The sequence below is a fragment of the Miscanthus floridulus genome, chromosome 6 (assembly GCF_019320115.1).
Source record: "Miscanthus floridulus cultivar M001 chromosome 6, ASM1932011v1, whole genome shotgun sequence".
NCBI classification, from domain to species: Eukaryota; Viridiplantae; Streptophyta; class Magnoliopsida; order Poales; family Poaceae; genus Miscanthus; species Miscanthus floridulus.
The window spans coordinates 116899148-116927032 of record NC_089585.1 but is presented as its reverse complement, the minus strand read 5'-3'; the positions used below and the strand labels follow the sequence as shown (position 1 = coordinate 116927032).

Here is a 27885-nt window from a genome sequence, read left to right as displayed (position 1 = left end):
ACATGGAGTTGCTTGTTGTAGAGGCACTAAGCTCACTGCTGTTGGTGTCATGTAGCCCAACTTCCTTTAGATCGACGTTGATGGGCTTCACAACACTGGATCCTCCCCTAGGTTCCATACCTCATGCAGTGAAGTGCACACGAGGTAACCTTGCTTTGATACCACTTGTAGGATCACAGGTACGCCTAGAGGGGGGTGAATAGGCCTGTAAAAATTCAACTCAAACCAAAGTCAAATTCACTCGTGGCACTGCCACTCTGTGAGCGTGGCACTACCGCACCTGTAGGAGAGATTTATTCACAGTTCAAAATCTACCCAATGAAATTTAGATAGGGTAAATTTCTTAGCTTCCTATAGGGCAGTAGATCACAGATTGACATCTGAAAGTGGTGGGAACACCACACATAAGTAGATCAGCCTCAAACTCTAGAAATAATCTCAACAACAATATGTCACGCAAGTTATGTAAATCAAGCATACGTGACACAATGATTTATCCCGTGATTCGGCTCACCATAAAGGCTTACCTACCTCCACGTTGTTGAGGTTAGCCACTAAGGCTTAGAGCTTTCCAGCCCTTCCTCGTTCTCAAGTCAAGAGACTTAACTCTTGATATAAGGGGTGAGTTTACTAGCTTCAAGAGATGGTTACAAACCTCCTAGGGCTACCACACAAGTTGGCAAGCTCCATGGGCGACGCTCTAGCCAACTAGGAGCCAAGCTCCAAGAGTAACAAACACAACCGCCGGCTAAAACATCAACCAAGTGCTCTTTAGAGTTTGGGAATCAATGGAGTTGCTCTCTCATCAAGTTGGACCCTTTTCCCTCAAGGATTGATGGAGAAATCAATAGATTTGCTTGGGGGCTTTAGGTCAATAATGGAGTGAGAGAGAGAGAGCTCCTGCTCTGTTTTTGAACTTGCTAAACTAAGGAAGAAGAGGTAGATGTCCATTGGAGAGGAAGGGGAAAGGTATATATACCCCTAGTCCCCAACAGTCACTTAAATCACAGATAGCCATTGGGAAGGAAAGAGAAAGGTATATATACCCTAGCCCTCAACAGACACCGCACCCAAGGTCGGGCGAGAGGAAGCCCACGGCCTTGAGGTCGGGTGAGACGGAGCCCATGACCTCAGGGTCAAACGAGCCAGATCCTATGACCTTGGGGTTGGGCGAGGCAGATCCCGCGACCAAGGGGTCGGGCGAGGCGGATCCCGCGACCCTAGGGTCGAGCGAGGTGGATCCCGCGACCAAGGTGTCGGGCAAGGCGGATCCCACACCAAGGGGTCAGGCGAGATGGAGCTCGCACCATGCAAGACAGCAAGGGTCCCGACGATCCTTGCTGCTCCAAGCCGTCTAGGTGGCGGCAACCACCAAGAGTAACAAACGAATCCCGTAGCAAAACACGAACACCAAGTGCCTCTAGATGCAATCACTCATAATGCACTTGGATTCTCTCCCAATCTCACAAAGATGATGAATCAATAATGAAGATGAGTGGAAGGGCTTTGGCTAAGCTCATAAGGTTGCTATGTCAATGCAAATGGCCAAGAGGATGAGTTTGAGCCAGCCATGGGGCTTAAATAGAGCCCCCCTCGAAATAGAGCCATTGGCTCTCTGCCCTCAGCTTTCACGGGGTGATCGGACATAGGCCCCCAACGTTCGGTCGTAGATCTTCGTCCACGTGTCCCTCGGATTCAACATCAGCCACCTGATCCCAACGGTCGATTCTCAGTGCCCTCGCGGTTAAGTGATGACCGAACGCGCCCAACACGGGATCGGACGCGCTGGTGCCAGCCTTGCCCGCGCGTGGCAACACACGACCAGACGCGCCGATCAACCATAGTGCCCGTGCGTTAGGTCATTTCCAGAGAGCTCCCCGAGTGCCTAAACGCCAACCTGACACGTCCGATCGTGCATGACCGGACACACGACCGAGTCCAGTCCTCACTGCCTCAGCTGTCAGCCTTACGTCAGTGTACATCATCTGTGACCGGATGCAGGCCCTGCACGTTCGGTCACATTCACTATGCAGAGTCCTGTCGGAGTCCAAACATCCCCAAACATGCCTCCTTCGTTTACAATTGACCGAACGCTGGAACCCTGAGTCCGGTCACTTCGAACTCAGCGTCCGATCACTGTTTGATAGTGAAAAACACCTCCTTTACTTCACCAACTTCTCCACCCTTGCTCAAATGTGCCAACCACCAAGTGTATCACCTTGTGCACGTGTGTTAACATGTTTTCACAAACATTTTCAAGGGTATTAGCTCTCCACTAGATCCAAAATGCATATGCAATGAGTTAGAGCATCTAGTGGCACTTTGATAACCGCATTTCGATACGAGTTTCACCTCTCTTAATAGTACGACTATGAATCCTAAATGTGATCACACTCGTTATGTGTCTCGATCACCAAACCAAAAAGCTCCTATGGAAATTCACCTTTGCCTTGAGCTTTTTGTTTTTCTCTTTCTTCTTTTTCAAGTCCAAGCACTTGATCATTATGGCCACCACACCATCATCATGATCTTCACCATTGCTTCACCACTTGGAATGTGCTACCTATCTTATTGATCACTTAGATAAACTAGGTTAGCACATAGGGTTTCATCAGTTCACCAAAACCAAGCTAGAGCTTTCACACTTTCACCATTTCTATGCCCAAATACAAGATCGGTTTGCAGTTGTTGTTACTATCCTGCCCTTATGAATGTGAAGATTTCCTAAATTGAATTGGTGCTCTTTTGCACTTCAAATGTTTCTTTCTTATCTTTCAAAGTAAAAGAAGACAAATCTAAAAAAGTCTAGAACTTTATATGGTGAATGCTCTCATCTGTTAGTGGTAAACTTCAAAATTTGAACATATATACAATTGCAATAAACTTCAAAAGTTGGGGGTTTCTCATTTTTCCTCAAATAGGTGGATTTTCGTGCTCGAGTTGAATTTGCCCAAACCACTTGGTGGGAATGATTCTCAGATGTTCTTGCACACTTTGATCCAACCCAAAAGACCCCAAGAGATCAGATTCAAGGAAACCACCAAAAACAAGAGAAGGGGAATACCGGGAGAGGAAGAACATCAAAACGAAATCAAAACAAAATTAACTCAGATCTTGAAGACACGAGGACAAAAGGAGGTAAGGGCCTCCATTCCCACGAATTTGAGAGTCTTACAAGATCTGGTTACACAGACGGCAATGCTAGTTCATGTGTGGACCTTTACAGTAGACTAAGGGGAGGGGAAACCTAACAAAGATGAAAAATGAAATGCTGGAGAGGTGAGGCTGATTGAGGCATCCCTCCTCTTATTTATAGAGGCTATTACACATTCCAATATACCTCTAGGTAATTAGAGCGAACCATCTAACCCAAAGGGTATTATGGTCCAACTTAAAATCTGCTGATCCGACGGTCACGCGTCCTTTTCCTTCAAAAAAATGGTCACGTGTCCTTCGTGACTTAAGTTTGCCTTGATGCAAGCTTCATGATGACGCCATGTGTCGCCCCCGATTCCCACCGAAACCGCACTCGGGTTTTGAGGCCCAAACCCAAAAACCGTCCACCGATGATTTTGAGGCCCAAACCGCCCAGACAAGCGTATCCGCTATGCCTCCTCTGCTCTCCGACACCTGTCACCGTCATCCTCGACCGCCCGGCCGCCAAGCCTTGAAAGGCTCCGCTTGACTTGCTCGACCGCTGTCTTGACTTGGTCAACACAGTCACGCCCGTGTACTCTTGTACTTGTTGATGACCCTAGGTGTCAGACACCCACGGTCGGTCACCCAGCTTCTCCGGTCCCTCAGTCCATGCCCCGACATCTGTTTTTCACCGCTCCCGGTCCATCGGCATGGATCCGCTTGACCTTCGCCTTCGTCGTCGACCACCGTCTCTGAGCTCCACACCTGCGCACCACAAGCCAAGAGGCATGTTGCATACCCCAACTCACACCTTGGTAGTTCAGGAACTCAACTCAAAGCGCTACTCGTTGACAATCATTCATCACACATCGAACCACATAGGTACATATCGACGTGTGTTCGCAGTTTTGGTTGTTGTGGTGAGCTCATTAGATCGTCCCATGCTGGTTGCTTAGGCCAACCAGTCAGAGTCGTTGATAGCGAGGTTAATAATATTTTTACTTCTATTTAATATAATCAACAGCTATTCTGGCTGATTTCATTAAAAAAAAGAGATGCGGGAACTGCTTATAAGGCCTCTCCGGTAGTATATCAACGGGTGATTGATAGTGAGGTCTGGAACAATTATGACCGATGACTTGTTACTTGCTGCACAAACTATTTGTCTTTGTTGATGGCTAATTGCCCTACTTGCCACATGTCAATTTAATGAAATTCACATCTGAGATACGGAAACCGTGGGCACTAGGAAAGACAAACTGAAGGCTCGACTCTGATTTTTGAATGCAGCCAGGGACGATTGATTCAACTTTGCCTTTCTTTTTGGAATCTACTCTACCCAATTGGCTCTCGTCTTCCCTGAATACGGATCAGCTTCTTTTTGTTTCTTCTATTGAGGAGTATAAATCGCCAGGACGAGAGGGAGACTGTAGGTGGATTGCAGTAGTAGGAACAAGAGTGTCCTAATTTCAGATTCCTCGCAGTGTTCATTTGAATTTGCACACAAGATCCTGAAAATGCCAAAGACGGTAATTGGGCACGGGCAGACTTGTCAAAGAAGAAATTCCCAGGTAGACAGACGGATGAGCGTATCCACTACCCATCACCCTCGTAGTCGTATGATCTGATACCCAAAATACACAGCAAGACGACGTCAACTCCAGTGGCTACATCCAAGTATGGGCCAAAAAAGTCGCCACACACTGAACAAGAAAAGAATCAAGCACGCACGCCACAGCGGCATCATAACAGCACATTCCAATCCAAGTAAAAGAATGAAAACCAAACAACTCGGTGGTCCTTGCTCTCTTCCTATAGTGAGATCATAATCCTTGGAATGGAAGAAGAAAAAGAATGGCATTCTCGCCAGATCAACCATGGAGTTTTTTTTTTTTTTTTTTGAATGGAGATCAATCATGGAGTTGTAGCTTGAGATGGATCGACCAGTCACATGAAACCGGAGGTTATCGTTGCCGTCATAAACCATGCAAATTAAAGCAGCAACCAAATATATATAACCAGACACCAAACTGCAGGGCAGCATTGACGCGCACAAACAAAGCCGCGCGCCCGAGCACATGCAGAGATTCTCAGCTCGCGGGCGGAGGGGGAGATGTGGGCTGCGCATGCAACGCACGGAACCAAACGACTCGAAAGATTGCTCAGCCTGACAGCCTCTGCCTCATCCACTCCACGAAGGAAAGATTGTTCATCGACCGACAAATAAAGGGGCGCTGGAAGATGAGATTGTATAGTTGAGATTGCAACCAGACTAACTCACTTGCTCATCGACTCCACGAAAAGAAGATGAGATTGTATTGTTCATCGACCGACAAAGGGGCACTCACTGGTGCAGGAGACATCTCGCATCCCTCAGACCCTCACCAGACGAACAAGTACACGGTACACCTTTGTCTGTAGGCCTGTAGAGCGGGTACAGCATTTCTGTTTGTTTCTCGCTGCCTGCCTGCCAATACCGTAGAGTAGCGCGCACGAAGTCGTCACAAGCATAACGCCACGACACGAGCACGAGCACCATTTCCGCCTGCTAGTGCTAGCGGCCGGTCATGATGCATGGAAGAGGGCGGACGGGACGACTCATCGCAGCTGGCCGGCCGGGGAGGTGGCTGGCACGGGCATGGGTCCGGTCCGTCCTCCCGTTTTGCTCGCAGCACAGCGCGAGGATTGAAGAAAGGTGCGCGAGGTGCGGCCTGTGCAGGGTCACATGCGCCGGCAAAGCGGGCTGGCGCGGGCCTCTCCTTTCCCTTCCCGTCTCTCTCTTGCACATGCGTCTGCCTGCAACACCACATGGCCTGCCGTGCGTGAGAGTGCTGTTATTATCGCACTTTAATCAGGGCCAGCCACATGCAGGTAGCCCACACGCCCGGGCTTCTCCCCCTAATCGTCATCACCCTTCTCCTCTCCTCATCCATCGCTGTCTGCGCAGGCTAGCTTGTTGAGAGGAGGGCACACAGCAGGCCAAAGGCGTGCAGCTGCAAAGCAAGCTAGCACGCCACGTGCACACACCTACTGCGCTGCATATATTCAAGGTGCTGTAGTGGTGGGACTCACGTCACGTGGTACTTAAGGCAATGGGGGCAGGCAAATCACAGCAAGCAAGCTCATTAATTGGCTAATTAGGGAGTGCCGTAATTAATCTACACAAGCACACACTCGATCATCACACACACTTGCAAACCAGCACTCCGTTTTGTATACTACTACCGCTACTACTAGAGGCTATCTCTCTTTTCTCGTCTTTGTCCTCGTCAGACAATATAAAGTTTCTTCATCCTTGTGCTTCGCTCGGTGGTCAGTTCGAATCAGTTAACGCGTGCGGCGGCGGAGCAGACGCGGTGGCGCGGGCACGAGACGAGGTGGTCATTGGTGAGCCCGACCGCCTGCATAAAGGAGTGGATGACAGTGGGGCCGACGAAGCGGAAGCCGCGCCGGACCATGTCCTTGCTGATGGACTCCGACTTGGACGTCTTCACCGGGATCTTCCGGCTGTACTTGTAGCTCGGCGACAGCGGCTTGTTGTTCACGAACGCCCACACGTACTTGTCCAGTGAGCCAAAGTCCCTCCGCACCTGCAATGCAACGGATCGAACAACACCGTCAGATTAATTAGATATTCTTCAGCATATATACGCCTTCAGTTGCTAACTGGTTTCATTTCAGAATTCATATATACGCCTCCATTCATTGACCGCCTCGCTTTAATCTTTCGGTTGCGAGATGGTACTAGAACTACAACTACTATCTCAACAGATGAGGACCAACCGATGGAAAACAACTACCAACTTGTACCGAAAACAGCAGTGGCTTCTGATAGTGTTATTAAAGGCTCATTTTCAGAGCATTCTAAAACTTTTCCGTCCGCAGTTAGCTACGATTATATATACGCAGCAAAAGAGCTACTCCTTTTCCTTTCCAATTGAAGTGAAAACATGTCTAGTGACAGTCTCGCTCGATTGAGGTCAAGCTCAGGGTACCTCGAGAATCCGGCAGGCGTTGTTGACGGTTCCTCTGACGGTGCCCAAATCCAGGCCGTAGTCGGCGCTCAGCGACGCCATCTGCTTCTCGGTGTACTTGGAGACCGCGTCCACGTTGAAGCCGGAGAATGCCTCCCTGTTTGTGACCAGACATTCAGGCAAATACAGACCGAAATCAGCACAAATTTAGCGGCAGCGCAGTAACAAAAGCTAATCAGCTACTAAGACGACAGTAGGGGGCTTGCTCTGTTCCCCACCTGTAGACGTGTCTTTTCTTGAGGATGGAAGTCCAGTCGGCCCCGACTTGCACGCCAGACAGTGTGAGCATCTCGAATAGCAACCTGTCATTTCAGCGCCACCAGATACATGTGAGGACAACTGTTGCCGTGAGCTAGCATCAGCAGCTTGTGCGTTTGCAAGGATCAGGGAATGAATGGCGGCTTGCTTACTCGTCGTCGTGCACGGGCACTCCCCACTCCTCGTCGTGGTACGCGACATACAGAGGGTCTGCACGCCGCAAAAACACAGCAGAATAGTAGCTCACGTTAGCGCTCAGCACAATGGTGTCAAGCGGCAAGTAGCATACGGCTCTGTGTCCTGTGCTTTGCGTACCTGAGTAGGACGTGATGAAGCTGCAGCGCTTCTCGTCGTGGACGGTGGGTGAGGCGGGGACGGCCGGCTCGGCAGCGGCCGCGGCCGTGGCGGTGGCGGTGGCGCCGACTCGGCCCTCCACCCGGGAGAAGGACGCGGTGCGGCCGTAGTGCGCGATCCGCAGCTTGCGCTGCGCCTGCGCCTGCGCGGCGTGCTCCCGCTGCGCCGCGGCGATGCTCCCGGCTGCGGCTGGCTCGAACGCCTCCAGCGCCGCGAACGTCACCACCGGCAGCACGGCGCCGGGCTTCCTGCTGGCCTTGGTGGACCTGCTGGTCTTCTCCGCGGCCACGGCGGCGCCTGCCGCCCTCGCCGCCGCCCTCGTGGTGGCCGAGGCCGGCGTCGCAGGAGGCAGCAGAGAAGCCGCCGCCGCACGGGTGTTCTCGGGCGGCGCCGCGGGGCGGGCGGCCGCGGTGGCATTGTTGTTGTTGTCGTAGGAAGCCGGCATGGAGAGCGACTTCTGCAGGGACTTCTTGAGCGGGCGGGCGGCGTCCGCCGGCGCCGCCACGCGGTTGCCCGCCGGCTGCAGCACCGGGCGGCCGTCGATCTGGGCCACGCCCGCGGACTTGACGTTGGAGTTGCACATACTGCCTGGACGCGGATGGGCAAGTTGTCTTCCTTCCTTCTTCTTGGTCGGCTCCGGCGGTTGGTTGGTTGGCTCTTGGCTGGCTGGTTCTCAAGTGGTTCTGCTGCAGGTGCTGCGAGTTGTGAGTCCGTCTGATGAAACGAGGTGGGAGGCGAGGCGGTTATATAGCCGAGGCGATGGCGCGAGCGCGCGCGAGGAGGCCGGTAGGTAGGGACAGGTGGCGTCACAACTCACAGGTGAGGAGGCCGCGTATGCGTGCACTCGTGACTCGCCATTGGAGGGAGGTTCCGACTTGGGAGCCGAGCTCAGCTCCTGCAGCTCCTGTACCTTTCCCGTTGGATCGAACGGGCGAGGGTCGCTGGTTGGTCGGTAGGGAGAGACGCTCGGCTGGGCTGTCAATCAAAGCCATGGCCTGGCCGGGAACGTCAATGGGGCAGTAGGAAACGCAGCGCACGTACCAATGGACAGACAGCGAGTGCCGCCGAGTGAAACGCTGCTGGTCCTGGTCCCTTCAAAGTGGGCAACACGAGAAAAAAAAGGCCCATTCGTGAACAGTCCAAGCCCATGGACAGCGACTTTGCTGGTGGTAAAGAGACTTATCGCGAGGAACAGTGAGTGATACGTAGTAGAACTTTCAATACCTCCTATCGTCCGTGCGTTCTGTTCTGTCAGTCGAAAATTGAGGTAACGGGACGGGACAAAGTCGTGCGCGATATGATAGAAGGTGCTTTTCGGTGGTTAGTGTGCTTGCTCACACTCATAATTCTAGCTTTGCCTCAGAATGTGGATGTACATGTGCCATACTCTAAAGAAACAGCGAAGAGAGAACTGGTCACATTCCAACTTATTTCAGCTTATTCTCTCTCACAGAGCACTATTGAATCATCCGAAATCCAGCCGAACAGCCCCTGATTCCTGACCGACCAAATAAAACAGATGCAAGTTCGCTCAACCTCAGATTGCCGACCATTCCAAGAGATACCTTAACTGCCCCCTTTTTTTAAAAAAAATAAAGGTATTGCTCAACTGCTTAACGTACGGTGTGGTGTGGAGAACCAACTCGAATGAATGGAAGCCAACATATATATATAGTAGAAAAAATAGTAATCTCGACTGCTAGCTAATCGAGTCCAAACCACTCCAACTTGTTGGTTGAGCCTACCGTACATGGGCACGGCATGCATTTGATTTGATTTTTGACTGCACTCTGACAACGGACGCCCTCGACCGGATCGAGTAGTCGTACCTGGCTCACATGTCACATGGCCAAGCGCGTACGCGTACGGTGTACCCCGCCGTGACATGACAATAAGAGATGTCCTTCCTGTAGCAGTATTCACGAGCGGGATCGAGGTCGGGGTCGGGGTCGCGGTCGCGGTTGGATCCAGGAAGCATCCGTATCCTACTGGGAATGGCTCGTGCATGCTATACGTATGATTGCGGCGGTGGTCGGCCTGCGGCAGGTCCGACAAGGCAGCCATAGCCGTGGCACGCGCCTGGCTGTGTAGAGTGGGGGAGAAGAAAGGGATGGCGGCCGGCGGCCGGCGAGGCAGGACAGGCCCGCCGGCCCCTGCCCACCACGTTCTCCCCGCCCCGCCGCCCCCTCTTTCGAGCTGGCAAGGAATCTTGTGCTCATTCCCTCCGCCCCGCCCCTGCGCTCCCGTGCTCTTTCCAGTCCGTTTCCGTCAAGCTACTCGATCATCATCGCGCGTTAATGCACGGTTCCCGTCGCATAATGGAAAGCAGTGTCCTGTATTAATGGACTACTCGCCGTTGCGTTGCTTGCAACTCGTCTAAAATCTAGTCTCCCGTGCTGTTGTCGTTGCAACTGGTCTCAATCACAGCAGTTATGATGGGGACAAATCATTGAGCGCCGTGGCGAGGCGCGCGAGCTGAGGGGGCGAGGGGCATTACGCGCTGCTCTGGGTGGGAGTGGACACGGCACGGCTAGGCAGGCAACCGACGCATCGGCCCGGAATCCGCTTTGCACTAGTTTACTTCCGCGCGTGTAGTGTAGGGTGGCCAGCGATTCATCGCGGGGGATCGCCGTGCTTGTCATGATACGACGCGCACATGCGTGGGTTCCGCCGGGTAAAAGCCCGTGTCGCCGTCGTCGGCTACCGCATCCATCGCTCGTGTTCGTGTCGCGGGGATATCGTACGGGCTGTGTATTATTAATTGCGGTGGTTTTGGGCTTGGCCGCGGGGTGAACTGGAGCGATGCGCCAAATCTTGTTCTTCGTGCTGTCCGATCTCCGGTTGCTGCGGATACGTTGTTGAGTTCTCGGTTCTGCCATGCCTGCCAATAGGATATGTTGTTACTGTGGCAGCGCGACTCGGTTCTCTGAATTGGCACCTCCAACAGCAACCGGATAAACAAGGCCATGTTCTCGGCAGTCAGGTGCTGTCACTGTTAGGGAAAAAAAAGCAGGAAACGTTAATGCGCGATGTGTGTGATCTGCAGAGGCACCGCACCGTTGATGGATCGATCGATCTCGGGTATCGGAGAGGTGCCCAGATGGAGATGGAGGGGTTCCAAATCCAATGGAACAGGGGGTGCATGCAATGCATGGACTGATGGACATGAACCTTATGGGACGACAGGGTCGCCATGCGCTGCTTTGCCCTACCACAGTAAGGGCAGGTATCTGATGGAATGGAAGCTGCTGTGTATGTGTACCGTCTATAATATCCATATCCATGAATCCATCGCTGCGATGGGCGGCCGGCCCTAGCTCCCCCGTGTCTGCTCATGGGTTGCATGAACCTGATCCGACCTGAATGCAGGTGCCATCGCCCCCGATGGCGAGGTTCGGACCGCCGACGAGTCCCTACAGATTAAGCTATGATGAGAAATCCATTCATGCTGCTTGTATGATTTATTTAAACTTTGAAGCCCACCCAGTGGCTCCTTGGCCACTTGCCAGGAATATGGAGAGGATCATGCATGCATACATGAACATGACTGCCCCGGGGGCGCGGGGAACAGTGCAAGCGGCCATGTACCACCAGGCTAGCAGAAGCATACCGATATCGTCAGTGCACCGGTCGGTTTCAGAGGCACTGTTCCATGCCCTCTTTCGATGGGGTTCGATCTGGACTGACAGATGATGAAACTTGGGAGTTGGAAGCCTGTTAAAGTCAAACTGCTGCTTCGTTCTGTGCAGTGGAACGGATCTCCAGCACACGACTTTGGTCATGAAGTATTGTCAGAGTTACCAGGCATGCATGCATGAGCACTTCCATACTGTATGTGACATGTAAACACAGCATGGGCAAGCGCAATCACACGGCACTTGGCAATGGCAAATGTCTAGTACTACACTACAGTCGTACACGAGCTTTGCAACCACCCAATCGCACGGGTCCACGAGCGCAGGGAACACAGGCACACGAGGGACCGATTGGCCTTTACCAATCATTTCGTCAGTAGTCGGTACCACACACACAAGGCTTTGTATTGGATGCACAATTGCACAAAGCGGCAACAATCATGCATGGCCGGGGGCTGGCCGCACTGCAACGAGCCAACAGCAGCGGCTATGAACAAGAGCTTTGCATTGGCGTCGCTACTCCTCCGTGTCCGTGCACGGCTGGGCCTGGGGCTCGCCGCATGCATCGGAATCGGATAGGAGTAACATCCATCCATGCCTATGCATCTCTACTGGACCATCGTTCGCCCTGCGCTGCACTAAAAACCGCCGGTTGCACCCCGTCAGCAGATCCAGAAGAAACACCGGCACGATCGTTTTCTTTCGGGGGCGGGTATCCGGGTACAGGCACGAGGAGGGGTGGCGCGCGCTGCGCGCATAAATCTCCGCAACCAACTGGATTCGGCCGAGCCGGGGCGGGGCGACGGAGGTGACCGCACCCGCAACGCACCGGTGGGGTGGGAGACATGGCATGTGCAGCCGCCCCGGCACGTCCATTATTTGGATGCCAATCTCGCAGGAAAGGGAGGAAAGCGCTGGGAGCCCACGGGGCTCGGGGGCAGGGGCGGGGACGCGCCCACTGCCGATGGAGCTAGCTGCCGCGTGAAAGAGCCGTGGGGGCCGGGCGGGCGGTCGCGGTCGCGGCCAGGCACATGACATGAGGCGTCCCGCCGGCCCGGGCTGGGGTTGGGCGTGTGCGCCGGCCGGTCGATCGCTTGCGCTGCTGGCTGGATGTTGGGTTGGAGAGGGTGATGCGGCGTCATTTTGGGCAGAGGTTGGGACGGATGGGCCGTCCGGCCGGCGTGCCACGCGGGGGGGATGGACCGATGGGTGCCAGGTTGGTGGATCGCACAGCCCCTTGAATAGCGGCGGCTAGTGCAGGGAGCTGGGGCGACGGCGAGGCAGCAGCGTACTGTACCTAGCCTGGTCCATGTCTGGAGCTTCATATGGTAGATGAAATGATTCGGTTTTGCACTTTGGATTCACCGCAATACTATGTCACTGCGAAGATTGGACAGGCTGAGCATGCAACCGTTGTGTTTGGTTGTTTTATTTCATCAGAGCCTACCTTACTGCAGTAGTCCGTATTTGTTTGGATGCATGAGCTATATGAGTCAGAGGTTAAAAGCAATAGACGAGCGTCCATTTTTTATTTAACTGGTGCATGGTGCAACAGAGAAGCCATATAAGTAGGTGAAATATTCAGATAATCAGATCTCAAGTAAGTTCCAGTGAGGAGCAAATGAACAAGACAACCTGGAATGTACGTTTGAACCTGTCTGTCCTGATCAATCCGTCCAGGTGAACAAAGTGCAGTAGAAATTGCAATATCCGCAAAAGCAGTTTGCACCGTGAATCTAGGACATCGTGTTCAGTGTGGAACAAACATATGGCAGAATAAATGAATAATTGCTAAACCTTGTTCAATTATTAGCATGCTGGGCCAAACTCAATTTGCTTCGTGTTGTTACAGGCTTCAGGTACAACCACATAGCAGACTTCCCACTTCCCTACAAGATCAATTCAGAAAATTGTACTAGCCGTGTCTCAACCACGAGTTCACGACATATAGGAAGGTCAAACCAAAAAAATAAGTTGGTGACAAATGCTGCAGAAACACATGAAGACTTCTTCAGTTCATCCTTCAGTTGCAATATGAGGTAGCAACGGCCCCCAGTTTCTGAACAGCAACCAACGCTTAATGGTTTCGTCATCCCATATTAAACTGTCCCACCATAGCTGTTCTCCGATAGTAGTTAGAAATGGGCTGTTTTCATTCACGCCAACTGGGATTTTCCGCAGTTTTGCACAGCCTCTCACCTTGAGGTTCTTCAGAGATGGCAAGACTCCACTACAGACAGAGGTTAGCTCAGGAAGCTCCCACAGCTGCAGCGACTGCAACCTAGGGAGAGTGTCCTCTCCCAAGGCCGAGCTGTCAAACGCCCTCTCCAAAATGTCACAAAACCTTATATTCAATGTTTCAAGGTTTGGAAAGTGTAGTACCGAAGGAAGGAGGCATATGAGATTTGGACAGCAGTCGAAGAGCAAGTGCTTCAGACAACTGAAACTGGTCACATCTTCCACTCCTTTGCAGAAGGATGACAATTTTTCCATTTTGGAGATCCATAAACTGTGCAAGTTGCCCACCTCAGACAATGCCTGGACTACCTCTGCTGTCAGAAAACTCTCTAGGTGTTCACAATTTTCCACCCAGAGTTCTCTTACTGCTTCCATACTACTAATATTCAGATCAGAAAGTTGGGTGGCCATTGCTAATCTCTGTAATGATATCAGCTCAGCATGACCGATAATACCATCAAGATCAGATGGAACACCAATAGTACCATTTATTTCCAGGTATCTAATGGGCTCGATGGAATGTGCAAAGCGCTTTGTCCTAAAGTATGAATTCTGAATGATGGAATCTGTCTTCTTTGCTTCAACATCAGTGTCCATGGTTTGGTTATCCATCGAACGGGAGATGACAATCTGAAACTTCTGGAAACAGTTAAACCACAGCGGAGAGTCTTTTTTCAAGCAATTAAAGAAATAGGCATCACTGGCATAAACATATGTATTAGCACCCATGTTAGCATCAAATGATACTTCTGAGCCATGCCGATCAGACAGATTAAAAGTCAGCCCACATGGTAACCACCGCATGCTCATCCAATCTGCTATATTTTCAACATCGCCAAGCGGCAGATTCCGTACAGCACCACTTTTTGACACACCATAAGGTAGCTCAGACCCCAGAAATGGGCACCCCTGGAGATTTAGGTGGCGAAGCTCCATAGCTGCTGGAATTGAGGTCAAGAAAGTGATGGAAGTTGCAGAAAGGTCAAGGACCTTGAGCAAAACCATATGGTCAAATGACCCAGAGCCTACACTCTTCAGGGAACCACAACCTGAAGCATTCAGTACCTCCAGCCGCGCCAATGGATTTATGTGTTGAATTTCCTTTAAATAATCACACCCAATCAGCAATAACATTCTTAGTCTAGTCAAACAAGAGATGGAACGCGGCAGCACTTGGATTAGTGTAAATGACAGGTCTAGTATCCCTAGTTGTCCCATGTGGCAAAAGAATTCTTCCGACATAGCTTTCAAAAGATAGTTTCCTCTTAAAAGTAATGATGAAATAAATGAGCAACGCGGGTTTCCATCAAGGCATTCCATTTCAGTATCCATTAACGAAACTCTTCTGCTATACTTGGCAAGATGCTCTAATCTGATAATAGGATTGCTAACATGCCAGTCACGCTGATCTTTGTAACCATTATCATTTCCATATCTTGACATGGTCTCCCTGATCACATCATGCATGCGTACATGACCATTATCGTCCAAATATACCATGCCATGCTTTATGAGGACATCAAGAATTTCTTTGCCAATGTGGATAGCCTCATCAAAACCAGTAGTTTCCTGGAGTAGACCATCCATTTTCCAGTACCAGAATAACTCTTTGACTGAAATTCCTCGATCCTCCGGGAAGAGTAGGCAGTACAGCAAGCAGTGTCGCACATTATCGCTAGGAAGCTGACAGTATCCGAATTTCACCATGCGCTCCATGGTGTTGAATACTGATATATGGGCTCCTAGGGCGACATGTGCTTTTGCTACCAACTCACTAAATGCCTCTTGTGTAGGTGCATCACACAGAACCCCAGCCAATAGGACGATTGTGAGTGGGATGCCAAAACAGTAGTTGATTAAGTCGTGTGCAAAACTGATAGCTTTTCCAATCTTCTCACGCAGCAGGTCGTATGTCTCTTCATAAGTGAGAGGTTGTGGCACTATAAACGATATCTGGTTCCATGATTACCTCTCCCCTTCACAGTTCTTGTAGTCACAATGATTTTTGAGCCAAGACTTTGCTGTCGAGGACGAGGAACTCCCAGGCACTCTAAGATACTTTCTTCCGTGAAATAAGAATTATCAAGAACAAGAAGGAATTTCCGTTTTGTGAGATATTCCTTGATTATGGCCTTAGTTCTTTCTATGGACAAGTTATATCCTTTGTTGCATGGAAGAGACGCTGCAATCTTATTGATACACTGCCTCATGCTACAATTCATTGACAATGGAACCCAGACATACTCTTGAAAGAGATTCGAAGTCCTTGCTGCCCGGTATGCAGCATTTGCAGCCCATGTTTTTCCGGAGCCACCAATACCTTGGATGACAATTACTCCAACATCTGGACGAACAAGCAGCCCGAGCATATCTTGGAATGAAATTGACTGACCAGGATTTATAATTCTTGGAAATCGGATTGTCCGCCTTCGCCTCCAAAAGCAACAATAGGACGCCATTATGCTGCTTATCCTGTTTTTTTCAGCTGTGAGTGTTTCCTGAGTTAGTCTGGTCATGCCGCCAAGTGCCAATTCGTGCACTTGCATGGAGGACAAATACAAGTATAATAGAATCACACACACCCTCCTGATATTTGTTACAGAAACTTGTTGGCATGGGCGTATGGTATTTTTTCCATTTAGATAAGTATCTTTTTTTTCAGGAAAAGATAAGTATCTTTTGTTGGATTGATCTCCCACGCCATTAGGCCCAACGGCCTTTGGGCCTTGTTCTCGCGCCCTGATCGGGGGCGCCCAACCCTACATGATTGGTGGGCCCCCGTCGCACAGCGCTATAAAGGAAAGGTGGGGGCCGGGGCTCGCAGTATGAGGTTCACCGCGCCGCCAGTCACCCCACCGACATCCTAACCCTAACCCGATCTTGAGAAGGGGCGCTGCCAACGACGGGAAGCACCACCGATGCCGGCAACGCCACCCCGACGCATACGCCGCCGCCAAGGACGTCACTGCACTGACTCCTCTCTCCAACGAACATCGCTGCCGGTGCGCAGATGGCATCAGCGAACGAGATCCCGACCGGCGCTTCCACCACTCCGACTGCTTCGACCACTACGGCCTTCGATGGTCTGCAACCTCTCACTCCCCTTCTCTGACATGACATCTTTTGCATGATGCATGTCTAATTTTAGGGGATAAAAGTAATGTGGTAAATTCCTATAGAGAGCACAGTATATTAACACGGCACAATTCAGAAACCAAAGTTCAGAAAAAGAGAAAGCACTCACCAGCTGTCCCGTGCGGCCCAAAGATGTTGGAGATGAGCACTCGCAGGTCGCAGCGAGGCCGGCTTCAGCGATTTCAGTGGCCCTGTGCCCTAGGCTATGCCGGCAGGCAGCAGCCGTGGAATGGGAGAGATGCAGGAATTGACGAAGGCGAGCAACGAGCAATGTCCACGTCGAACCCGCCAAAATCTGATGAGGCGTGGGAGCTCGCCTGTCGCCTGGAGAAACGCGGACGCGGTTTGTGAAGGACACTGAAGGGGAGACCTTGACTTAGTAGGAGTAAGGGTAGACGAGACGGTCGTATCGACAATTCGAGACCCTGCCACTGACACGCGGGTGCTAACACCCTGCTTGTGAATTGTGATGAGGTATAGACAGTTGGGTAGAAAATCTGGTGGCTGGTGCAGAGATGCCCGCCTCGCCATCCGTCAAACACCTTGCCCGCACGGCCGCACCGGCGAGTTGCCCCTCGGACTCAAGAGTCTTCGGCAATGGAGGAGCCACTCTGTCCTCCTTCGACTACTCCAGCAAAGCCTCGTTTAGATTGGGGTTAGGAATCAGTATTTGATATAGTAGCATTTTCGTTTGTATTTGATAATTATTGTCCAATCATGACCTAGACTCAAAAGATTCGTCTCGTAATTTACAATCAAACGGTGTAATTAGTTATTTTTTTATCTACATTTAATACTCCATATATGTATCAAAGATTTGATGTGATAAAAAGAGAGTGGAAAAACTTACCATCTAAACGAGGCCCAGGACCAGTGGGACCACTGGCACGCGGGATTCCCGGTGTTCGTTCAGACTTCAGAGAGAGATGCCCGCCGAGTCAACCAGTCAAATTCTCTAGTCGTCGAGGGCTCGAGGCGAGGCGTCGTCTAGCAGTGGTAGTCCTGGCAGTACCGCGGTTGTCTAGCAGTGGTAGTCATTCGATTAGACGCGTTGTCTAGGCACACCCTGGTAGTAGTTGTAGCCAAGCGGCTCCACTTCTCGCTATGTCACCCTCCACTCGTGACTCGTGAGGGTCACTGCATCAGTCAGTTGTGCGCCGTGTCTCTTCAACTGCTCCGGCGGCTTTGTCGCCGGACCGATCTTGGTTCATGGCTGTGATTTTTCATCAATGAGGTCAAGGTCAATAGGTAGAGTAGGAATTCTTTGTGGGCCATGGTAGCCTATTCCGGCCCAACCCAAGTGGAAAATCTCTTTTCTTTCCCCTTCTGCTCTGTGTGCCGAGTCGGAGCTGCGCTTCTGCTCACAGCGGAGAAAGTCCGGGGTCCGAGAGGGCTCACGCAGTCACGCATGTCGTCGCCATGCTAGAGCGTGCGCCCGTGGGCTGCTATCGCCGTCGGCAAAGCAGATCAATCGTGTCGGCCATTCAGCACCGGCGTCCCCTACGGCCGTACCACCACCACAGCAACCGCTCCAACCTCAACTACCCCGGGCGCACCGAGCCTTACTGAGCCCGTCTCGTATAGTCGTATCTCCAATCTCCATCACCAACTAGCTGTCGAAGAGCGCCTTCAGGGGGCCTTGGTGTTGCGGGTGCGAGGCCCAGCGCGAAGAAGGGCCGCTCCGCGCCTGTGATGCTCATGCTCGGTCCTGGAGGCTGGCGAAGAGGACTAGATAGAGGAGGTTGAAGCCTGTAAACCGCTGTCTGCGGCAAACCAGTCCTGTGGAGTCCTTTGGTGAGTTCGGTCTTTCCTGCTCTCTCTGCCTCTGTGGGGTCGTTCCGGAGTTCTTTTCCTTATCCGAAGAGACGAGAGAAATTCCCGTTTCATGATAGTGAGCAGGAGCGTCATATTTTCGTGCAGAAAAACAAGGATTACTGTAGTATATAGCCCCAGACACTCTTCAAGTAATCCAATCTAGTCTCAAATAGTGCAATAGTTTACAATCACCACTGACTCTTCCACATCAATTTTGCAGTTTACAGAGATATATTGTTAGGCGTATGTATTGTATTGGTATCATGAGTTTTGTATATTTATATCGTGGTACTTTGATCGACTTGCTGATGTGAATTTTGCCTCGACAGATTGGCCAATTTGCAAATTAAACTGTGAATAAATATTTTATTGTGCTGAAATTTTGGGAAAACTAGTGGAATTGCCTTCACAATTGTGTGGCTAGGTCCAACTGTAATATGCACGATTAATTTGAAATATAGCTATATCTGTTATGCAATACATTTCTGATACAGTTTCTAAATCTAGTTACCGAAATAAGCATTCTAGGATGACACGTAGTTTGATGATTGATGTTGTCTAGAATTCTAAATCCGAATTTGTACTGAATGATTGAACTACATTGTTCAATTTAGATCCACAACTAGAACTACACATGTATTCTTTTCAGTAATCATCGTAGTAATTTCTAGCCCCACTGCGGTGAACTTACACTTTCTCAAAACCTGAGACGAAATTTTGCTAAATTTGCATTCCATTTTAATAGAGTTCACAACACTGGCCCCTGTGCAAAAACACCAGGGCTTCTGCTTCGTGTCTTTGTGGGAAAAACCCAGGCTGTGCTGTTTTTGTGCATGACAGATCACTTTCTCATGGGTACACAAACTAACAGTAATCAAGATAAACTCGTTTGTAAGAACAACGTATTCATAAAACGACCCAACCTCTACTCTGATTTTTAACAGTCACATTCTCTTAACTGTGACAACTGCCTGCTCTGCAGTTGGCTTGCTCTTGCAACACCTTGTGCTCAAATTTGGCATGTTTGTGTACATGGGTAGACAACTGCTGAATTTGCATGTTTGTATGCTCCCTGAGACTTTGGTTGCCTCATTAATAGTTGGATGGCATAATGCAAATAATCTAGTATTTGCTTTACAGCTGCCAATATGCGAAGCTTCCAATTGGTGCTTAGCCAGGGCTAATGAACTCTCTGTCTTAGTCGGCACTACAAGGAGTAATCAGTTACTTCTCCACCCGGCCATGCGGGCTGCATTTTTTTTATTTTTTATTTATTTTTGAGGGAGTGGTCTGCCTGCTTGGGCTTATGCGGTACAGCTCGCACATGTAACCTCGATCTCCTTAATATATGCCGGTCAGAATCCAGATATTTCAAAAAAAAAAAAAAAAACAGCTGCCAATAAATTATTTTGATCTAGTGCGACTCCTTCAAGTGATAATAGAATTGGTGCACAATGGATCACTGCTAAGTTAATGTCTCTACTCTGGTCTATAAACTCCCTCTGTAAGTAACTAGGCCCATTGGATTTAATAAACACCGCCATCTCTTATATTATTTGCTAAAATAACACAATAATACACCACGGAAGTTTGATTCAAGTGTATACGATAACAAGGTTGCAGAAAAAAAGGATGCAGCTATATTCAGAACATGCATTGAAAAAGAGAATTTTCTACATATATGTTGAAGCCAACACATCAGTCTTTCATTTTCAGTGTCTTCCTTGCAGGTGATTGCTAAAACCACCATGTCGCAGGAGCGGACATTGGATGAAGTCGTTTCTCCATTTCTAATGCAATTGGAAAGGGCAAGAGTTGTTCCTTTGGGTCCAGATGAGGATAGTTCACATTCAGATATTGTACTTCTTTTTGAAAATATCAAGAAAGAAGCCTGTGAAGTCAAGGATATACTCCTGAGAGTGTCTAAATGGGAAAATGAGATAATAAATGATTTTGGAGGAATAGCTCGACATTTGGATGAAATCATAGAAGAAGGCAACCAGCTCAATTCAATACGTTCCACACTTCAAATTGTAAACACTGAGATGTCCAAGTTAAAAGATCGTATGCAACTTCCTCTCCATGTTCCCATGATTAAGCCAATAGCTCCCACAACCTTGCCATCATCTGTACCATCCAAATGGGTTCGTGCAAAAGTTTCGGAGCAGTGGAAAAGACTAGAGATTGAGAGGAAAATCCTTGAGAGCTCAACCATGTCTAACTTGCAGGTTAGCTATGATAATCTTGATCTGCAGCTGAAGTTGTGCTTGTTATGCTTCTCTGTCTTCCCAGAAAATTCCATCATCAGCAAGAGGGCCATGATTCATTGGTGGATTGGTGAGGGGTTAGTAGCAGCCACAAGAAGTCAAACAGCCGAAGATGTTGGAAATGCATGCTTTGAGAAGCTGATTGCTCTAGAAATGATTGAACCGGTGTATCAGAAATGCAGGTATCGGGTCAACCAATGCAAGTTACACCCTTGGATTCGGCGTATGTTGATTAAAGTTGCGAAGCAAGCACGGTTTTTTGAATTCGATTCAGATGGCAATGCAACATGGGACTGTTCAGCTACACACCGTGCCTGTCTAGTTGAAGAGCACCAACAGGAAATTGATGCGGCATCACTCAGAAACCTTCTAACAATATTTAATGTGAATGAGCAATACCTACAATTTGATAAGTGTTGGTTCTTGGATTTGAGGAAGATTGCAGTTCTCCAACTAGGAAGGTGGCACAACTTACGTCGACACCATATTGAGGTTGACAGTACTGATTTTTTGGAAGGACTGCAGTTATCCAATCAATTGAAATATCTTTGTCTGAGGGGCATCTCTAGAATCATTGAACTTCCTGCTTCCATTGGTGGACTCTCAAATCTCAGGATCTTGGACCTTCATGCCTGTCATAACCTTGAGAGACTGAGTGCTAGCATCACGTCTCTTCAAATGCTCACCCACCTTGATGTGTCAGAATGTTACTTGCTGGAAGGCATGCCAAGGGGTATTGGCTTGCTTACTGAACTCCATGTGCTGAAAGGGTTTGTCATTGGTGGTTCAACTGGCAATTACAATTGTCGGGTAGCAGAGTTGGCTAGGCTGGACAAATTGAAGAAGCTGACCATATATATTGGAAGCAAAGTTACAGTGACAGAAGATGAACTCAATGAACTTGAGAACATCAAAGGCCTTTGCGTGCTGAAAATTACATGGGCTGTATCACTTTCAAAGAAAGAACGAGTCCATCAAACTTCTGATTCTACACCATTGCTAACTTCACTCTCCCTACCTCTAAATCTCGAAAAGCTAGACCTGCGCTGCTTCCCTGGAGAAAAGATACCAGAATGGTTAAGTCCGAGTAAGCTGTTGAGACTGAAGAGGCTCTACTTCACTGGAGGAATGCTAAGAACTTTTGGCAACAAAAACATGTCAGAGGTGTGGAACATTGAGGTTTTGCGCCTGAAATTCTTGAATGATTTATCAGTACAATGGACCCAGGTGCATGACATATTTCCAAAACTGACCTTTCTAGAGGTCTTCAGATGTAGGAAGCTAGAATCCTTCCCTTGCGATAAGGATGGGGTGTGGATGAACCATGATATGAAGGATATCAGAAAGTAGAAGGCAGGAATGAATCAATTGAGCTTTCATTATTACTTTTGCTGTGTCACTAGCTTTGTCTCATCGTTAGCAACAACACGTGGACGACAACTGGATCCTGGATGTGCACCATAGATGATGTACATCATGACTGTCATTTGTCGACCTTGACTCCATGCCTCACAGTCATATCGAAATTGGAGTTATTTTGAGAGCTGCCACTTGGTGGTGCAATGTTCGGCGATTAACGACATGTTTTCATCATGGGAGTTTATGCTAAAGCCTGTGTTTTGCTATTCCACGTCATGTATCTTGTTTGTGGTTGTTTTTCCTCATGTTGTGTTGCTTTGTTGGTGTTTCTGTCTCGCCCCTGCTATGTACCTCTGGGGCTTGCTCCGATAATGTAACATTCCATTCCTAGCTTGCTGGTATGTGTGGAAATAGATTCAGGTGGTTCTCCCGTTTTGACTCGTCAAAAGAATCCATTAAAAAGAATGCAGCCCAAGCAATAATCAGGGCAATATTACAGAACTGAGAAATTTGAAGCGAGTCTTAGAGCCTGTTTGGTACAGCTCAACTTCACTGGCGAATCGGCTTTCGTTGGCTTTGGTTTCAAAAACAGCTTTATCGTTAGAGTTGAATCTATTTTCATAAACGTATAGGTAAAACTTCTTAGGGAGAGATAGCAGAGAGAAAAGCTAGAAGAAGATAGTATTTTCAGCTTCACCTAGAGAATCGTGCATGTGAGAGGAGCTAAAAAACAACTTCTAGAGAAGTTGTTGCATCCAGACCCGTTTGGTAGGAGAAGTTGAAAACAGCTTTGTGAAGTTGAGGTAGAAGCTTTACCAAACACACCATAAGAATCAGTTCAATTTCACATTAAAAACGTAGGAACAGATAATTTTTCCCGCAATCCAAACATGCGAGGATTCTTGAAGTCACTATTCACTATTACCCGATAAGCTACAAATGGATGTACCACACACTGACACATACGTGTTGCCTATTTCAGACTTCCGCTGTTACCTAGCAATGACCAGTGATAATATGGTCACTCTTGCCGAGTTCCTGGCTAGTAGATGTCGATGCAGGTGGCGAAACGCTGCTGGTTGCGAAGATGTCTCCCATTGTCTTGGCTGCCGATGGAAGCCCGCCACAGGTCTCAAGGATCTCCTGCTTAAAATTGTTAACAGTGGCAAGATCGAGCGTCATTTTCTCCTGGGACTGGGAAAGAGCATCCGTGAAAATTGCCCAGCAGCTCTCGCTGTCGGCCAATGGCCGCACACGGGACAAGCAGCTCTTCCCCACCATCGCCTCTGCCGCCTGCTCCAGCCGGCTGGTGACGACCACCAGGCCACCTCTCTCTTTGGGCAGTGCGAACGCGAGGCGTTCCGACCAGTCGTCGGTTCTCCCCGGGGCGTTCTGGCGGCCAACGACGTCAGCGTACCAGCTGTCGATGTGCCACACGTCGTCGAACACTACGAGGAACCTCATCCCCTTGAGCTGTTCGTGGACGGCGATCACCAGCTCTGCCAGGCTATCGCTGCCATCTATGGACAGGATGGCATCCTCCTCGTGTCCAAGCGCCATGAGCATGCCCTGCAAAACCTCCTTGCGCCTGTCTGCTCCTGCAGAGGCGGTGCGCGACATGCAGATCCATATCCTGGGGAAGAAGCGGCCTTTAGCGCGCGGGCTGCTGAACAGGAGCTGCGCGAGCGCGGTCTTCCCGATGCCGCCCATGCCGACGATGCCAACGCCGTTAAGCCTCCCCGCGCCGCAGTCCCTGAACGCCATGGACTCCAGCTCCGCGAGCTGCTGGTCGAACCCGTGGATCCTGCTCCGTTCGAGCCAAGACGTCGTCCAGCGGTCCAACCCCGCGGCTGGCGGCGGCGGAGTCCTCCTGCGACGCCGCAGCCGTTGCCACCGGAGTCGTTCTCGACGCACTGGAGGACCCTGCGCCTGACCGCGGTCACCCTCTTCTTGGTCTTGGGGAAGCGCCAAGCGTCGGACTGGGCAAAGCACCACCGCTGATGGTTAGGTCGGTTGGCGAGCCTGCGGCACTCGGCGAGCAAGTCGTTGAGTTCGTAGAGGCACTCCCGGAGCTCATCGGCGTTGGAGGGAGAAACGGCCGCCTTCTCCAGCTCGGCCCTCATGTCGTGGAATTGGGCTCTGAAAGGGAGCTCCGCCTGTCCGTCCGCTGCCTCCTCGGTGAAGCTATCCACGAACTTCTTCACAAGAAACTGGACGACTTCCACGGCCATCGATGACGTCGGCCTTTCTCTTCAGCTTCAGGAGTGTGGCTTGTAGAGAGCCTAGAGAGGACAGAGGAGACGATTATTCAGCCATTTCTTCGGACAAGCGCCGAGAATAGCGACTTGGCGTAGCAGCTCAAAACGCGTAGCCAGTAAAACGGAGACTGACTCAGGACAAGCCATGGCCACATCGGCGGTCGCCCGGTGGTCACCACTCACTAGTGTTGACCCCAGAGACGACTTGATTTCTTTGGACAGTTAGGCAAAGGACGGACCTCGATATACTGATCTTGGGATGGGAATAAAATCTTCCTTTTCCCCCCAAAAAAGGCAAAGGACGGAGGCAGGACAGCAATTAAGAATCAACAATGGATGCGAACTGGACATACAGCTTGCTGGCAACATGGAACGAGTGGGAGATCCGCGTGCTTGTGCTCACCAGCCTCGCCCTCCAGGTGTTCCTCCTCTTCTCCGCCGGCATCCGCAAGCGTAACGTCTCCGCCGTGCTGAGCCTGCTTCTATGGCTGGCCTACCTGCTCGCGGACTCCATCGCCATCTACGCGCTCGGGTACCTCTCCCAGATGCGCGTGCCCAAGGGCGTCGACGTCGACCCACAGTCCTTCGAGCGCACCCACCGCATCCAGGCCTTCTGGGCTCCGTTCCTCCTCCTCCACCTCGGCGGCCAGGACACCATCACCGCCTTCTCCACCGAAGACAACGAGCTCTGGAAGCGCCACCTGCTCAGCCTCCTCACCCAGGTACGACATACGCGACGGGCCATGCCACATGCGTGCTTCCAAAAATTTTTCTGCCCTGCGCCCGGTCGGCAGACTCAAGCTAAAGAGGCTTCCGTCTCTTGGCACGTACGCCTAACAGGTTGCCCTCGCCGTGTATGTCTTCACCAAGTCGCACCCTGGCACCAACGTCCTAGTCCCCGCCGTATTCATGTTCTTGAGTGGTATCGTCAAGTACGCCGAGAGGACATGGGCGCTCAAGTGCGCGAGCATGGACAATCTGCGGAGCAGCATGGTCACGACGCCGGATCCGGGCCCCAACTACGCCAAGTTCATGGAGGAGTACCGGTTCACGCGTGAGGCGGGGCTCGACGCGGAGATCGTCATCGAGCAGGAGCGGCGCGCGGAGGCTGCCGCTGCCGTGACCGTGGCCGTCGCAGAGGAGAGCGTGCCCTACACGACGGTCATCACCGAAGCGAGCCACTTCTTTGTCATCTTCAAGCGACTCTTCGTCAACCTCATCCTCAGCTTCCAGGAGCGCACACGGAGCCAGGCCACGTTCCTGCGGCTCACGCCAGAGCAGGCGTACAAGATCATCGAGATCGAGCTGTCGCTCATGTACGACACCCTTCACTCCAAGGCGGCAGTGATACACACCTGGTACGGCCGCCTGTTCCGGTGGCTGACGCTCCTCTCGACGTCTACGGCCTGCATCCTCTTCAACGTGCTTGACAAGGGTAAACACAAATCATACAACCGCATCGATGTCTGCATCACTAACTATTTTGTTTGGAGGAGCGCTTTGCCTGGAGGTGTATGCCATTGGGATGATGCTTATATCCTACTGGACATATGCCGCTCTGCAAGACTGCAACTGCCGGTCACTGGGCAGCCTGGTGTTCCGGAGCATTCAGTATTTCCGGCCGGAAAGCCGGGCGAAGTGGTCCAATTTGATGGCCCAGCACAATCTCATCAGCTTCTGCCTCCTGGACAAACCAACCATGCTCACCAAGGTCTTGAGCGTCCTCGGTCTCAAAGTACACTGGGACAGCTGGCTGCACATCCGGCACATCGACGTGTCACCGGAGCTCAAGGTCTTGGTCTTCAGGGAGCTCAAGGATAAGACGGTGAGCATCGTGGACGCCGAGAGTTACCGCAAGTTCAGCAACCACAGGGGCCAGTGGGCTCTGCAGTGCAAGGGCTATTACAAGGAGCTCGGCTGGAGCGTGGAGGTGGAGTTCGACGAGAGCATCCTCCTCTGGCATATAGCCACAGACCTCTGCTTCCACTCAGAGGATGGCGACGGCGACAACGCCGCCAAGATCTCTCATTACGTTGATATCAGCCGGGCGATATCGAACTACATGCTTTTCCTGCTCGTCGCGCGCCCCTTCATGCTGACCGCGGGCATCGGGCAGATCCGGTTCGGCGACACCTGCGCGGAGGCCAAGAACTTCTTCGCGCGGGCAGAGATGGCGCACCCAGACGCGAGGGCCGCGGCGAGGATGGTGCTCGACGTGAACGCCGAGATCGCGCCGAGGGACGTGAAGGGCGACCGAAGCAAGTCCGTGCTGTTCGACGCGTGCCGGCTAGCCAAGTCGCTGCTGGAGCTGCAGCCGCACAAGCGGTGGCGCGTCATCCGCGTGGTGTGGGTGGAGATGCTCTGCTACGCCGCGAACAAGTGCCGGAGCAACTTCCACGCCAAGCAGCTGAGCGCCGGTGGCGAGCTGCTCACGGTCGTTTGGTTCTTGATGGCGCACTTTGGGGTAGGCGAGCAGTATAGGATTGAGGCGGGGCATGCGAGAGCTAAACTAATTGTAGAGAAGAACTGAGATTACCAAATCTGGGAAAAAGTCTTGCAATTTGTAAAAGTGGTTTTTTTGCAACGCACAAATGCACAATAGTTTCACTGGACCAGAAATGGTAGTACTAGTTCAGATTTCAGAAGCGGTATGACTGATGAAATCTGCAAGTTGCCGAAAGCAGCATGTACACCCAAATCGAGCCAACGATCCAAATCCAGGCTAAATGCAATGCACCGCGCTCGTCCTCCTCGACTGAGTACTGGTATCCGTAGACTGGGACGAGTTGTTCCCCAGTTCGCACCTGCGCGGCCTCGGCTCCGATGCCTCGGACCACTGTCCGCTCCTGCTGCACACCTGCCTGGGAGCTATGTCAAAGGCACGTTTCCACTTCGAAATCTTCTTGCCAAAATTCCATGACTACCTGGACACGGTATCCGCAGCATGGACGCGGTCGGCACATCGTTGCCCCATTACGCGGCTCGACATTATGTTACGCACGTTGGTGCGCGAGTTGCAAAGATGGTCAGCCACCAAGATCGGAGGGATCAGGGAGCAGCTGCTCATGGCTAGAGAGCCTGTACTCCAGCTAGACAGAGCACAAGAAACTAGACAGCTGCCTGAGCACGTGGGCGAACTACGCAAGAGAATAAGGCCATGTTTGCTTCTCTTAATCCGTACTTTTTAACTTGTTTTTTTTTTCAATCGAAACAATATTTTTCTCTCACAACAAATCAGCCGAAACAGTATTTCGGTTTTTTTCAGCGAAGCGAACGAGGCCTTAAAAATGCGATGCCTCGGCCTTTCCTCATTGGAACGGACCATGGCAAGGCAAAGGTCCCGTGTCAGGCAGCTAAGCGAGGGGGATGCCAACACAGCCTACTTCCACCTGAT

General features: G+C 50.8%; 4 protein-coding genes and 1 pseudogene across 4 annotated transcripts; 2 read left to right on the top strand and 3 right to left on the bottom strand.

Moving 5' to 3' along the window:
• Window positions 1-6245: 6245 nt before the first annotated feature.
• On the bottom strand, window positions 6246-8685 carry LOC136459218 (uncharacterized). Its single transcript, XM_066459098.1, has 5 exons — window positions 7746-8685; window positions 7583-7640; window positions 7391-7474; window positions 7134-7269; window positions 6246-6728 (listed from the first exon to the last, which is right to left on the bottom strand). Exons 1-5 carry the CDS (start codon window positions 8365-8367, stop codon window positions 6462-6464), a joined length of 1167 nt encoding a protein of 388 aa, XP_066315195.1. The 5' UTR covers window positions 8368-8685; the 3' UTR covers window positions 6246-6461.
• A 4409-nt stretch (window positions 8686-13094) lies between these two features.
• LOC136459217 (disease resistance protein At4g27190-like) lies at window positions 13095-17381 on the bottom strand. The gene is given in 3 exon segments (XM_066459097.1): window positions 13095-15624; window positions 15627-16830; window positions 16902-17381. Coding segments are annotated over 2 exon segments (2766 nt in total). The 5' UTR covers window positions 16204-16830; window positions 16902-17381; the 3' UTR covers window positions 13095-13435.
• A 607-nt stretch (window positions 17382-17988) lies between these two features.
• On the top strand, window positions 17989-22675 carry LOC136459216 (disease resistance RPP13-like protein 4). The gene is made up of 2 exons (XM_066459096.1): window positions 17989-18586; window positions 20338-22675. Exon 2 carries the CDS (start codon window positions 20356-20358, stop codon window positions 22222-22224), a length of 1869 nt encoding a protein of 622 aa, XP_066315193.1. The 5' UTR covers window positions 17989-18586; window positions 20338-20355; the 3' UTR covers window positions 22225-22675.
• A 235-nt stretch (window positions 22676-22910) lies between these two features.
• LOC136459215 (probable disease resistance protein At5g45440) lies at window positions 22911-24932 on the bottom strand. Its single transcript, XM_066459095.1, is given in 4 exon segments — window positions 22911-24087; window positions 24089-24118; window positions 24120-24515; window positions 24845-24932. Coding segments are annotated over 3 exon segments (1233 nt in total). The 5' UTR covers window positions 24465-24515; window positions 24845-24932; the 3' UTR covers window positions 22911-23229.
• On the top strand, window positions 24757-27207 carry LOC136459214 (uncharacterized; annotated as a pseudogene).
• Window positions 27208-27885: the final 678 nt, after the last annotated feature.